Consider the following 14590-nt stretch of genomic DNA (forward strand, 5'->3'; position numbering starts at 1 on the left):
CTCCATTCATCCCTATCCAGCAATTCCCCTCTCCATGAGTCCTGCCCTTCCAATCCATGCCCATCCATGCTCCTTTGTCACCTGGCCCCTGCATTTTTCCCTATCCAGCATTTCCCCTCTCTGCCTGAGGCCTGCCCTGCAATCCATATCCATCCATGGCCATCTGTCCCCTCCATTCATCCCTATCCAGCAATTCCCCTCTCCCTGAGTCCTGCCCTTCCAATCCATGCTCCTCTTTCACCTGGCCCCTCCATTCATCCCTATCCAGCAATTCCCCTCTCTGCCTGAGGCCCGCCCTGCAATCCATATGCATCCATGCCCATCTGTGCCCTCCATTCATCCCTATCCAGCAATTCCCCTCTCCCTGAGTCCTGCCCTTCCAATCCATGCCCATCCATGCTCATCTGTCACCTGGCCCCTCCATTTTTCCCTATCCAGCATTTCCCCTCTCTGCCTGAGGCCTGTCCTGCAATCCATATCCATCCATGGCCATCTGTCCCCTCCATTCATCCCTATTCAACAATTCCCGTCTCCCTGAGTCCTGCCCTTCCAATCCATGCTCATCTGTCACCTGGCCCCTCCATTTTTCCCTATCCAGCAATTGCCCTGTCTCCCTGAGGCCTGCCCTGCAATCCATATCCATCCATGCCCATCTGTCCCCTCTATTCATCCCTATCCAGCAATTTCCCTCTCTCCCTGAGTCCTGCCCTCCCAATCCATGCCCATCCATGCTCCTCTGTCCCCTGCCCCCTCCATTCATCCCTTTCCAGCAATTGCCCTCTCTCCCTGAGCCCTGCCCTCCCAATCCATGCCCATCCATGCTCCTCTGTCCCCTGCCGCCTCCATTCATCCTTTTCCAGCAAGTCCCCTGTCTCCCTTCCATGACCCCCCCTTGCATCCATGCTCCTCTCTCTCCCATGTCCCAGCCTGGGCCGCCCTCTTCTTCCCCCCCCCCCTTCGCATCCATGGTGTCGTTTCTCCCCTGCCCTCCCGCTCCCATTGTTTTTCTTTTGTGGCCACCCTCTTCGCTCCCCCCAACATGGTTTTTATTTTTTTTTTTCTTGTTTTTAAATATACCTCCGTGGCGGTTCCGGCAGCGAAGCGTCAGGGAAGGAGGCGGTGCTCCCGACGTCTAGGTTTCCCTTCGCTGTGTTCCGCCTTCTTTTGACGTCATCCTTGACGTCAGAAGAAGGCGGAACACAGCGAAGGGAAGGCTAGACGTTGGGAGCGCCGCCTCCTTCCCTGACGCTTCGCTGCCGAGCGTTGTGATTGGATGAGTGTCATTGCTCCGCCCTCGACGTCATCACGTTTGACGCGTGGGCGGGGCAGACACAATGCGATCTCACCCCCTTCACTTTTGGCTAACAGAGGCTTCATTCGAACGTTGGAGGTGCGTTTTATATAGAGAGATGTCATGAAGTGTATTTCTCTAGTTTAGCCAGCAGGTGGTGCATGTTTTATGTTTAAAGCTGTTACAGAGAAATGACTTCCTTCTATAGTTTAACATAAAGAGGAAGTAACCCTGCAGTGAAATGGCCAGCTACTTTTAAAAAAATGTTGATCTGGGTTCTGATTGGCTCAGGAGCTCAAATTTAGACTGGAAATACTGAATTTTTCTCCAGTTTAGAAGCAGAGAAAGAAAGACCTCTTTTTACTGAGACCCTGTGAGCAGTTATATTTCCTGTACTTCCCAGGCACTATCCAGGTAGTGACAAAATGTTTAGACAGTTTTATAATTGATCCTTATTCAATTACCTGTTATTGTCCACCTGTTTCTATAGTTCACTCTTCAATATCTTTATGACTATAAACCTTTTTTTTTTTTAGATTGACTCTGCTTGTCTGGACTGCCTAAGAAACCTGGTGGTTTGTGTGTTGGGTCTGTGAGTGCTTTCTAGGAACTGTGGGACCACTGGGAGTGTGGCCCCAGTAACCTAGAAATCACCAGGGATAACTTGACAACGGGAGACTCGCCCAGAGGCAGTTGTAACCCAGTCGGTGGGAGGAGGGTGCTAGTGTAGAGCACATGCCCAGATGCAGGCAGACCTGAGCTGTGCTGGGTTAGCCCCAGGCGGGAGGCTATGCATTTCGTGACAAGAAGCATCTATGACCACTCAAGAATATGAATGAGCATCAATATAAAGCTCCATCTTGCAGGCTATATTGCAAGAGGGCTCCAAGGGCAGATGGAATGGTGGTCAGCCCAGGATGCAAAGTCAAGAGTTAAAAAAGAAAAAAAGAATATTATACACATGAAATCGAATATACAAACTGAATCAAAGTACGATGCTAATTCTCTTGTGCATAGGGCCACCGATCCCAATATCCAATACCAGTTCCTCACAGATTTGCATAGCATCAAGTAACAATAGCCACTTCTATGCACAATGGATTCCAGATGATCAGATCATTAAGTAGTGAGTAGTTTCTCCAGGAAAGCTTTCAGATCTTGTGATTTGTCAAAAAAGTGCTGCTTATGATGATAAAGGCGAACTTTCGATGGATATTGCAAAGAGAACTTAATGCTCTTCTGCTAGAATACTATGCAATAGGGTGTCATCACTATTCTCTTTTCTGCCACTTAATATAAGAACATAAGAGTAGCCATACTGAGTCAGAACAATGGTCCATCTAGCCCAGTATCTTGTTTTCCAAACAGTGGCCAAGCCAGGTCACAAGTACCTGGCAGAAACCCACATCATGGCACACTCCATACTAAAAATCCCAGGGTAAGCAGTTGCTTCCCATGTCTGTCTCAATAGCAAACTAAAGACTTTTCCTCCAGGAATTTGTCCAAAACCTTTTTAAAACCCAGATAAGCTAACCGCTGTTACTTGAATAGCGTAATCTTGGAATAAGTACAACAGTTTCCCATCACATATTAGCTCCCTCTTTTTCCGGTACGCTGCCATAATGTGTGTTTTATCCACAAAGTTCAGTATTCTAGCTATGAGTTCTTAGTCAGCCCTCTTGCAGTACCGTACCCCCTAGTTGATGAACCCTTTCCACTTTGATGAGGAGCTCCACAGTTGGAATCCCCAATTGTTCTGGTAACCAGGATTCCAGCAAGGTCATCAAGCTTACTATCCTTGACAGATTCTGTGACCCTCATCAGAAGTATATTGTTCCTTCTGGCACGGTTTTCTTGGTCCTCCATATTGGTCAGTGAGGACCTTACATCTGTCCTCCAACGTGTGCAGTGTCCTCCGTGTGCAGCCTGGCTTCCGCGGAGGCTATTCGGTCCTCTATATGCCATGCGATCTTCTACTTGCTGTAATCAAAACCATTGGGCTTCTAGAAAGCATTTTATGTCACCTACTGTCGATTGTAACTTGGATAATTTATCCTGCAGGATCTCTGCCACGCTTCAGATCAGTTTCCATACTGTTTCTTCTTGCAGTGTCACCATGGGTAGTGGGGGAATCAGGTGTCATTTTGTCCTCAACCTGGTGGTCCTTATCCTTCAAGCTCTGCAGAAGTTTCCCTGCCATTTCTGTGAGCTGATCAGCATATGTTCAAATCTGATACATGCTAAAATGTTCCAGAAGCAAATTCTAACCAGAAAAACTACTACTACTAATCATTTCTATAGCACTACTAGAAGTACACAGCATTGTACACTTGAACATGAAGAGACAGTCCCTGATCGAAAGAGCTTACGATCTAATCAGGACTGAGATAAATGTTGTAAGAAGGTAAGTTTGTCTTTTTAGGAGAAATTCCTGGGAGTTCCTCAATCGGGCCTCCACTCACTGTGCTTTCATCACAAGATTCCCCCAAGTTCCACCTTAATCAATCATCCTGCCACCATTCTTCCCAAAGCCTCATGCCCATCCTGGCGAGAGCACACTGCACACCTTGGACTGCAAGCGAGCCTTGGCTTTTTATCTGGCATGGCCTAAAGCCCATAAGACAGTCCTTATCCAGTTGTTTTTTCTTTTGACCCAAATAGAATGGAGGCAGTCATTGGTAAATGCACATTATCCAATTGGCTAGCAGATTGCATCTCATTTACTTATGCTCAGGCTGGGCTAACTCTTGAGGGTCATGACACAGCTTATAATGTCAGAGACATGGCTGCGTCAGTAGACGAGATCAAGCTCCACTGAGGAGACTGATAAAGCTGCAACATGGACATCAGTCCATACATTCATATTACATTTCTGCCTTGAGCAGCATGCCTAGTGCGACAGTCGGTTTGGTCAGACAGTTCTGAAGAACTTGTTTAGAGTCTAGAATCCAACTCCACTCTCCTACACCGGTTGTTTTATTCTGTTCCAGGCTGCAATTACACAAGTTTATTCTTTAGTTCAGTTTCAAGTCCCTATTGTCTGTTCTTTTTGGTGGGTGTGAAGAAACAGTGTGTTTTAAGCCTGTAAACTGTATTGGATATTTTCCTGCACCAATTATGTTCTGAAGTGTATTTCTCCTATTTGGCCAGCAGGTGGTGTTTCTTTGCTGTAAAGCTGTTATAGGGAACTGAATAGTCTTTTTCTTTAACACAACCAGGAAGCAAGCAGCAGTACACATTTAAAACTTATTGACTGTGCTCTGTTTGGCCTGGAGTTTGAAATTACCGAGCAGATTCTGGCTGTTGCTTCAGTTTCAGCCCGGGAGCAGGAGAGAGAGATCTCTTTCGCTGAAGCTGTGTGAACAGATATATGTCCTGATCTCCCCAGGTACTTTCTAGGAAGTATGCAACTGTTTAGTTAGTGTTATGATTGATCCTTATTTCAATTACCTGTTATTGTTTTTCCCAATTGCACTATTTTGTTCCACTGTTCAAAATTTTTAAAGAGAAAAAACATAATTGTTTGTTTGCCCTTTTTGTCTGGACTGATAAAGAATCCTAGTGGTTTGTGTGTTGGGTCTGTGAGTACTTTCTGGGAACTGTGGGACCACTGGGAGTGTGGCTCCAGTAACCTAGAAATCACTGGGGGTAATTTACGAGCAGGAGATTCGCCCAGAAGCAATTGTGATCCAGAGGCAAACGCTCCCCCCGTTTTCTATTTCTGTTGATGGCTCTCTCATTCTCCCTGTCTCCTCAGCTCGAAACCTTGGGGTCATCTTTGACTCTTCTCTCTCCTTCTCTGCTCATATCCAGCAGATTGCCAAGACCTGTCGTTTCTTTCTTTACAACATCCGTAAAATCCACCCCTTTCTTTCCGAGCACTCTACCAAAACCCTCATCCACACCCTTGTCACCTCTCGTTTAGACTACTGCAATCTGCTTCTTGCTGGCCTCCCACTTAAGTCACCTCTCCCCTCTCCAGTCGGTTCAAAACTCTGCTGCCTGTCTCGTCTTCCGCCAGGGTCGCTTTAATCATACTACCCCTCTCCTCAAGACCCTTCACTGGCTCCCTATCCGTTTTCGCATCCTGTTCAAACTTCTTCTACTAACCTATAAATGTACTCACTCTGCTGCTCCCCAGTATCTCTCCACACTCGTCCTTCCCTACACCCCTTCCCGTGCACTCCGCTCCATGGATAAATCCTTCTTATCAGTTCCCTTCTCCACTACTGCCAACGCTAGACTTCGCGCCTTCTGTCTCGCTGCACCCTACGCCTGGAATAAACTTCCTGAGCCCCTACGTCTTGCCCCATCCTTGGCCACCTTTAAATCTAGACTGAAAGCCCACCTCTTTAACATTGCTTTTGACTCGTAACCACTTGTAACCACTCGCCTCCACCTACCCTCCTCTCTTCCTTCCCGTTCACATTAATTGATTTGCTTACTTTATTTATTTTTTGTCTATTAGATTGTAAGCTCTTTGAGCAGGGACTGTCTTTCTTCTATGTTTGTGCAGCGCTGCGTACGCCTTGTAGCGCTATAGAAATGCTAAATAGTAGTAGTAGTAGGAGAGTGCTAGCGTGGAGCACAAGCGGCAGGTGCAGGCGGACCTGAGCTGTACTGATGATAGATCCTCTTAAGTGGCTGTGGGGTAAACCAGGGCGGGTGGCTAGATATTTCGTGACAGTGAGCCTGGTAGCTAAGAAACACGGTATTGCTTGTTCTCAGAGAAAGGGAAGTTACTCACCTGTGGCAGGTGCTCTCTGAGGACAGCAGGACAGGTATTCTCAAACTCCCTCCCTCCTCCCCTTGGAGATGTATTCCTTTAGCTATGCCATTGTACTGCTGGTCCCGCTTGCTCACACTGAGTGGGAGGACACTCCCAAAGGCTTCTTAAAGATACAGTATGCTGGGTATCATCAGCATCAGGGCTCCGTCAGATGACGTCACCCATATGTGAGAATGTGTCCTGCTGTCCTTGGAAACACCTGTTACGAGTAACTTCGCTTTACTGTTTCTCTATATCACTTGTATTTTGTCTTTCTCATTAAAAAATTAAAAAAAACTAAATTTAGAGATACCAAAAACAAAACGTTGGGTGGAACAACTATTTAACCTGGCAACCACCACAAAAACAAGAAGACATGCTATGAAATTAAAGATCAGAACATAATTTTAACTAATATTTTTTCATGCAACACATAATTAAACTGTGGAATCTGTCACCAGAGGACATGATCAAGGTAATTAATGTAGCAGGATTCAAAAGAGGCTTGGAAAAGTTCCTGGAGGCCATGAGTTCCATAAAAAATTATTAGTCAAATAAATAATGTGAAGCCATCACTTATCACTAAAAATCACCCTACTGTTTAGGATCTGCTGGGTACTTCTGACCTTGGTATGGCGCAGCCTGCGTTATCTTATATTCTTAAGAAAAGTAAGACCATTGGTGTATTGGTCTGAAACTGAAAGGGGAAGAACAAAACCCAGCTATTCAGACTTATGGGGAGAAAAGACATATAACCATGACCAACAGCAGGTAAGACAACTGAGATTGAATGGTAAGGGGAAAACACTACTAGTCTAGGGGAGGAAAGAGACTAATAACTAGCAACAAAGATAACAACATGAAAAACAACTATGGGGTCATTACTAAGAGTGCATCCTAATGCCATTAATGTACATTGTTTACTGCAGAGACCATTTTATAGATAATATAGATAAATGAACTTTAACAAATGAAATTAGGGAGACTGAATGGACCTTATCTCATCCTCATACTATGTGTTTGTATGTGTTTGTATGTTTAACATGGATAGTTCAAGGAAGGGGGAAAAAAAAAAAAGGTTCTTCACCCTAAGAGATGCATCTCGAACATTTGAACAAGGAGACTGCAGGGCCTGCAGCAGCACATCAATCTCCTCCTGCTCAGCATAAGCACAACCATCTTCTCCACTGCTGCTAGTGCATAGGGCTGTCAGTGTGTTGGATGCCAGTACCTGAAATGCAGGGGAAAAAAATTATATATTCTGATAGACAAACTCTTAATTCCCAAAAGCAGCCTTTTTCCATGAATCATAGCAATATATGTGACAAGTATCTAATTTAGAATTTCATAAGCTAGAATTAAAGAACATAAGAACTGCCATTACTGAGTTAAACCACAGTTTCATCAAGCCCCGTATCTAGGGCTCCTTTTACTAAGCTGTGGTAGTGATTCCCACGTGGTAAATGCAATGAAACACATAGGAATTAAATGGGCTTCGTCACATTTGACGTCAGGAATCGCTAGTGCAGCTTGGTAAAGAAGCCCATAGTCCCAACCTGGGAGGGTCCAAAGAGTAGATTCCTTGTTACTTACAAGTTGTTTTTTTTTTTGTTACATTTGTACCCCGCACTTTCCCACTCATGGCAGGCTCAATGCAGCTTACATGGGGCAATGGAGGGTTAAGTGACTTGCCCAGAGTCACAAGGAGCTGCCTGTGCCTGAAGTGGGAATCGAACTCAGTTCCTCAGTTCCCCAGGACCAAAGTCCACCACCCTAACCACTAGGCCACTCCTCCTGTATTGTAAAGAAACAATACAATTACACTGAGTTTTTATTTTATTTCATTTATTTTTGGAATTTAGTTTAGGGCCCTTTTTATTAAGGTGTCCTAGTGTTTTTAGAACACGCTAAAAATTAGTGCGTTCTAACACTAGAGACACCTATAAGAATATATGGGCGTCTCTAGCATAGGCTAAACACACTACAGCACCTACGGCGAGGCTTAGTAAACAATGCCCTTAATTTTTTTTACTTTAATTTTAAAAATTAAAAAAATACCCCCCCCCCCATTTCAGAAAACCGCTCACTAATGCCAACGAAACCCATTCATTTTGAATAGCCTGTTGGCATTGCCACGCGGCTTAGTAAATGGGGGAAATTTAAAATAAAAAATTACTAAAATTAAATTAAAAATTAAATATTGAAAAATTAAAATTAAACAATTAAAATATTAAAGGGGGACTTTTACTAAGGTGCTCTAGCATTTTTTGCTCACACTAAAAATGAGTTGGTGTTAAACACTGAGACACCAATTATTGGCTAGAATCTATATATGGCGCCTGAAAATTTTGCATTGAAAAAGAAAACACCTGGGCGTATTCTCTAAAGTACGCCTAACTTTTATAGAATAGGCTTAAATTTCCACATGATATATAGAATACACCAAGCGCTGGTCCACAAAACTAAATTTAGTCATGGTCAATTATGCCAACTAAAACCTGGTATAAATCCTGAGCTTAGATTAGGCACCGAGTGGGTGTATTCTATAACAATGTGCATAGATTTTAGAAAAGTCCATGACCCACCCTTAACCGTGCCCACTTTTCAAGTATGCGACTTAGAATTTATGCGCACCAAGTTACAGAATAAGCTTAGACAGTACTGCACGTAAATTCTAATTAATGACAATTAGTGCTAATTATTTAACATTCAATTATTAGCACTGATTAGATTGTTAACCAATCAAGTTATGCGCAATGTTATGGAATACGCTTTCCTTTCTGAGTGGAAATCTCGGCGTGAGAGACTCCTGGGGTATATTCCTATGGGTGAATCAGCATTTAGCACCAGCTAATTTTTAGCAGGTAGCGCACCTAAGACCCCCTTAATTAAAATTAAAAATTAACATAAAAATAAAATTTAAATTTAAAATTTTATTTTTAATTTTTTTAAATATTATTTTACCCTCACTATATACAAAGCTGCACGGCAATGCAGACACTGCCCATTGAAGGTGAATGGGCTGTGTTGGCAGTTCTGCACTGACAGCTGCTAGCGTGGCTTTGTCAACAGGGGCCTTAATTTTTAATTTAAAAAAATTAAGAGGCCCTTTTATAACACCGCAGCAGAAGGGGCCCTGCAATTGCGTCAGTGCTTAGATTTGCCGCACACTGAGGCCCCTTTTACTGCAGCAGGTAAAAGGCAAAAGAAAGGGAAATGGCTGTGCGGTAAGTGCACGCTTGCTGCTCAGTCTCCGGAGGGGAACACTTACAACCATCTATTCAGGAGGCAGTAAGGGCTCCTGTGCTAACTTAGCATTGCCTCGTTACTGCCAGGAAAACCCCTGGCACAAAAGAAAGTTATTTTCCGTCATGCTAAAAATGGGGTGCAATAGGGCGCAGTAGGTCAAAGTATCTATGGGCTTCCTCATTTCCTCGCAGGAGAATTGCTAGTGTGGGTTTGTAAAAGAAGCCCTTTACTTTTATTTTTATTATTTTAATTTAATTTCAATTTTAGTTTAAGGGCCCTGTTTACTAAACCATGTGCTGTAAGTACACTATCAGTTTTAGCTCCCGCTAAAAATTAACGAGCGCTAATGCTAGAAATTTCTATGGGTGTCTTTAGTATTAGCATGCACTAAAAACATTAGTGTGCCTACAGTTCAGCTTAGTAAACAGGACACTAAAATTTTTATTTACATTTTATTTTTATTTTTTTTATTTAATTTTAAATTTTAATTTTGAGCATCTTTTATCAGGCTGCGCCAGCGGTTCCCACACAGCAATGCCAACAGAGCCCATTCAAATGGGCTTTGTCGGCATTATCACACTGGGAGCCACTAGTGCAACTTAAAACATCCTTTATTTTTATTATTTTATCTTTCATTTTATTATTTTAATTTAATTTTAATAGTTAATTTTTAATATTTTTATTTTAATTTCAGGGCTTCTTTACAAATCCATGCAAGCTATTTGCATGCAGCAAATGAAAGGAAGCCCATAGGAACTGAATAGGCTTCCTCTCATTTGCCATGAAGGAATTGTTAGCATGGCTTTGTAAAAGAAGCCCTTAATTTGACCTCATTTACTAAGCCACGCTAGCAGTTGCAATGCGGTAATGCCAACACAGCCTATTCAAAGTGAATGGGCTGTGTCTGCATTAGCGCACGGCTTAGTAAATGGGGGGGGGGGGGGGGCTGTTTATTTTTATATTATTTTATTTATATTTTATTCTTTAAATTTAAATTTTAATATTTTAATTTTCTCTTTTACTTTACATTTTTATTTGAATTTTGTTTTTATTATTATTTTTAGGGCCCTATTTACAAAGGCGCGCTATCATTTTTAGCACACGCTAACCATGTAGATGTGTATAATATTCCTATGGGTGTCTACACTAGTGCACCTTTGTAAACATGGCCATTAAACTTTAATATTTTTATTTTAAGTTTTATTTCATTTTAAATTTTGGGCTTCTTTAACAAAGCCACGTAGCTAATGAGAGGAAGCCCATTCAACTCCTATGGGCTTCCTCTCATTTGACGTGGGAGAATCGCTAGCACAGCTTTGTATAAGAAGCCCTATATTTTTATTATTTAATTTTAATTTATAATTTTAATTGTATTTTTTAATTTTAATTATTAGTTTTCCCCTGTTTACTAAGCATCACTAGCAGCTGCCCCGCGGCAATGAAGACACAGTCCATTCAAAGTGAATGGGCTGTGTCAGCATTAGTGCACCGCAGCTGACAGCACAACTTAATAAATGGGGTGGGTGGGGGTTCAATTTTATTATTTTAATTTTTTTTTATTGTAATTGCAACTGACCTTGGGTGTTTTGTTGTTTGGTTTTTTTTTTTTGCAAAGGTGTGGAATGAAATAAAAACAAAAACAGATAAACAACTAACCTGTAACCGTGGAGAACCAGTTCCAATCACATTTGTCAGCAAAAGTAGCATGTCTCTACGAGGCAGTAAATCAGGGCCATTCTGAAACAAGTAAACAGATAAAACAGAATTTCAGAGAAAATTAAAATAAGACTTCCAAGAAGACATGTGTCACGAAAACGCCTAGCAGTGAACAGTGAACAGAAAAAGGTGAACTCAGCAAACAGGCAACTGAATATGGATCAATTATAAAACTATCTAAACATTTGTTTACTACCTGGGTAGTACAGGAAACATAGGTGCTCACAGGTTATAAAATATAACTGCTCACAGGGCCACAGTAAAGAGATCTTTCTGTCTCTCTCCACTCCCTGGTTGAGACTGGGGAAAGTCCAGTACCTTCAGGCTAGATTTGAAATCCAGGGCCAATCAGAGCCCAGAGCATCAGTTTTGAAAGTAGCTGCCCAATGGTACTGCAGATTGCCTTTCCATAAGTTTAAACTAGAAAAGAGAAAGTTTTTCTGCAACGGTTTTTTTTATTTTTTTTTTCAACGGTTTTTTATTCAGCATGTTACACATTAACATACAATTCAAGATTTGATTGTTTAAACAACACAACATGCTTATATGCATAATTCCTCAACTTCTACTATGCTCCCCCCCAATCTCCCCCCCCTTCAATCCTGTGTTATTATGAGCATAGTGTTTATTTATTTGTTATTAAATGAACTTCTAATTAAAGTATGCAATTTAAATGTTCTCTCTTGTTCATTACTTGCTTTTATCCTAACCTAATCTACTTCCCCCTTTCCATTGCTTGAACTTTAACAGTTGTTATCAATGTCTTTTCCAATTACTTAAATCCAACACTGTAAGTAATATGTACATACAAGCTTCCTATCTAAGATAGCAGTATCTTTGTGAGGAAAAATCATCATCTACGTGTGGTTACTTCAACTAGATTACCCCCCTCTATCCCTGCCCATCTGTAGTTTAAATGATTTTTATAAATACTACAGTTGAATAAGCCTTGCCATATATATCTCAATTCACAACTCGCATCAATCTTTGAAATTACTAAACAAGAAAATCTGATCTAACAACTAACCTTGTGTCCCCCCCTCTTTTTAAACAACTGTCCCCTTCCCTCCCTCTCTATTTTTAAACCAACTTCCCAGTCAACTATAATTGTTTATAAGGATACAATCTCTAATGGTTATAGCTGCGGTAGAGTAGGTCAACTAGGGAGCCCATTAGTTGGGCCTTCAGCATTCCACTCATGTACACTTGCTACCCCCTCCCTCCCTCATCTTGTTCGCATGTCCCCGATCCTGTCATTCCTGTTCTCCTTCGTTACCCCACGGTAGCCCACTAAGGACTTGGCTGCGTGTTCTAGGGGATATCACATTTATGTATTTCATCCAAATACTCAAGAATCTCCCTTGTCTTTTTGGTGTCAATCGTGCCCCTCTCGCTTCCCAGAGCATGAGTTGATGGAGCTTGTTCCTCCAGTACCAGTGGGAGGGAGGCATGTCCTTAACCCAATGATTCAGAATACACTTTTTCCCCACTATGCAAGATTTACTCAGGAACAATCATTCCCCTTGTGTACCTATACCCCACTGCCCCGGAATACTAAATAACATTCTATCAAAGGTGATGGCCACGGGATATCTCAGTACCTTACTCAAGAAATTGCGGAGGCCCCACCAATAAAGTCGGATGCTTCGGCATGTCCACATACAATGCACCAGGGTTGCCCCTCCCTGTTTACATTTCATGCAGGCGTCCGATTCTATAACCTTTGCATGAAATGCCCTTCTGGGTGAGAAGTATGCTCTGTGCACTGCCCTAAACTGGCATTCCTGGAGTTCTGCACTATGAACTATCTTCGATATCCCCCTCACTGATTGTTGTATGTGACGTTCAAATATTTGGTGCTGTACTTCTGCACTCCACCTTGTCGCCACCTCTTGTACTGATCTTGCTGATTGTCCCTTCTCTAATTCCTTACAAAACCAGGACACTGATACTTGGCCCAACGCGTCACCCTCCAGAAATTCTTGCAGCTGTCTCCCAAAACGTAGAGTCAGCCCCTCTCTCTGCAGACTATGTACATAATGAGCTAGTTGATGATATGCCATTATCATCGCCGGCCCCCCTGTGCACCGTTGCATAAAATCAGCAGCCGGTGTCAAGGTTCCGTCCTCTTGCAGAAAACTTTCTAGCAGTTCTGCCCCCTGCCCCCCAAGCCTACGAAACACCACATTTTCTCTGCCTGGTGTGAAATCATCATTACCAGCTAAGGGGATCAGGGCACTGACAGTCAGGTCTTGCCCCCATCGCCGTAATAAATCCCTCCACAAATGCCATAGTGGTCCAAGCAGCAGACTGTCTCTAACTCTTCCAGGCAGGTTTCCTTTCCGTTTAACATGTAATAAATACTTCAAGTGCCAGGGGTAGAAAAATGCTCGTTCCAGTCCTGTATCCGTATATGTGGTTGTGTCTAGAACCCAATCCCGCAGGTGCTTCAGGAGACATGCCTGATTGTACTGCCTCATATCCGGTATTCCCAGGCCTCCCTGTCTCCAGTTCCCTATTAAATATTGCCATTTCATCTTAGGCTTTTTACTAGCCCAGCAAAATTGAACCACCAGCCTCCTAAGTGTCATTAATTCTCGTTTTACCAGCCTTAATGGTAAAGCCTGTAACACGTATAACCATCTTGGGAACACTATCATTCGATAAAGTTGTATCCGTCCCATTAGGGACAGGGGGAGCATCGACCACCGGGAAAATTGCTCTTTCGTTTCCTGGATCAGCTTGGTTATGTTAAGATCATATATCAGCCGGGTATCCATTGGGAGTTGTATTCCCAAGTAACGGAAGGACTCCTGCGCCCATCTTAGAGGGAACCGGTCTCCCCATTCACGCTGAAGGTCTGCGGAATTTGCCAATGCCTCCGATTTCAGAAGATTCAATCTGAATCCTGCGAAGTTCCCATATTCCTCTAGACTTTCCATCAAGTAAGGTAAGGAATATCTGGGTTCTGTAAGTAACACCAATAAGTCATCAGCAAATGCAGCTGTCTTAAAGGTATAGTCCCGGATTGTCACTCCTCGAATATCTGTATTGTTTTGAATCTCTCTCAGCAATGGGTCCAAGGTTAGAATAAAAAGCAATGGCGATAAGGGGCAGCCCTGCCTCGTACCTCTCCTTATCGAGAACCAGTCCGACCGCATCCCATTCGCCAATATTTGCGCCTTTGGATCTGCATACAAAGCTCCAACTGCCCTCAGAAAATTACCAGTGATGCCATAGGCCCTCAATACTCCAAACAGAAAGTCCCAATCCACTCTATCAAATGCTTTTTCAGCGTCGAAACTTATTAACAGAGCCGGGACCTGTTCTATTCTTATCCTTTCCAATGCTGCCCATATTCTTCTCATGTTCTTGCCGACCACCCTACCACACGTGAACTGCGAGTCCATTAATAAAGATGGTAAGAATCTAGCTAACCTATTAGCCAGAATTTTTGCCAAAAATTTTAACTCAGCATTCAGTAGTGAGATCGGCCTGTAAGAATCTGGGCTATCTGGTGGCTTACCTGGTTTGGGCAGGACACTAATTTGCGCTCTATTGAGATG

The 14590-nt window shown here is 42.8% G+C and overlaps 1 protein-coding gene across 1 annotated transcript in view; it reads right to left on the reverse strand.

The window, feature by feature from the left end:
• LOC115459198 (eIF-2-alpha kinase activator GCN1-like) overlaps positions 1-14590 on the reverse strand; it is a gene marked incomplete at both ends in the record, with an annotated part of 110370 nt that overhangs the window by 28921 nt on the left and 66859 nt on the right. Inside the window, 2 exon segments of the mRNA XM_030189059.1 lie at positions 7147-7290; positions 10965-11045. Of these exon segments, the coding sequence (XP_030044919.1) occupies positions 7147-7290; positions 10965-11045 (225 nt within the window).

Source organism: Microcaecilia unicolor, unplaced genomic scaffold (assembly GCF_901765095.1).
Source record: "Microcaecilia unicolor unplaced genomic scaffold, aMicUni1.1, whole genome shotgun sequence".
In the NCBI taxonomy this organism is placed as follows: domain Eukaryota; kingdom Metazoa; phylum Chordata; class Amphibia; order Gymnophiona; family Siphonopidae; genus Microcaecilia; species Microcaecilia unicolor.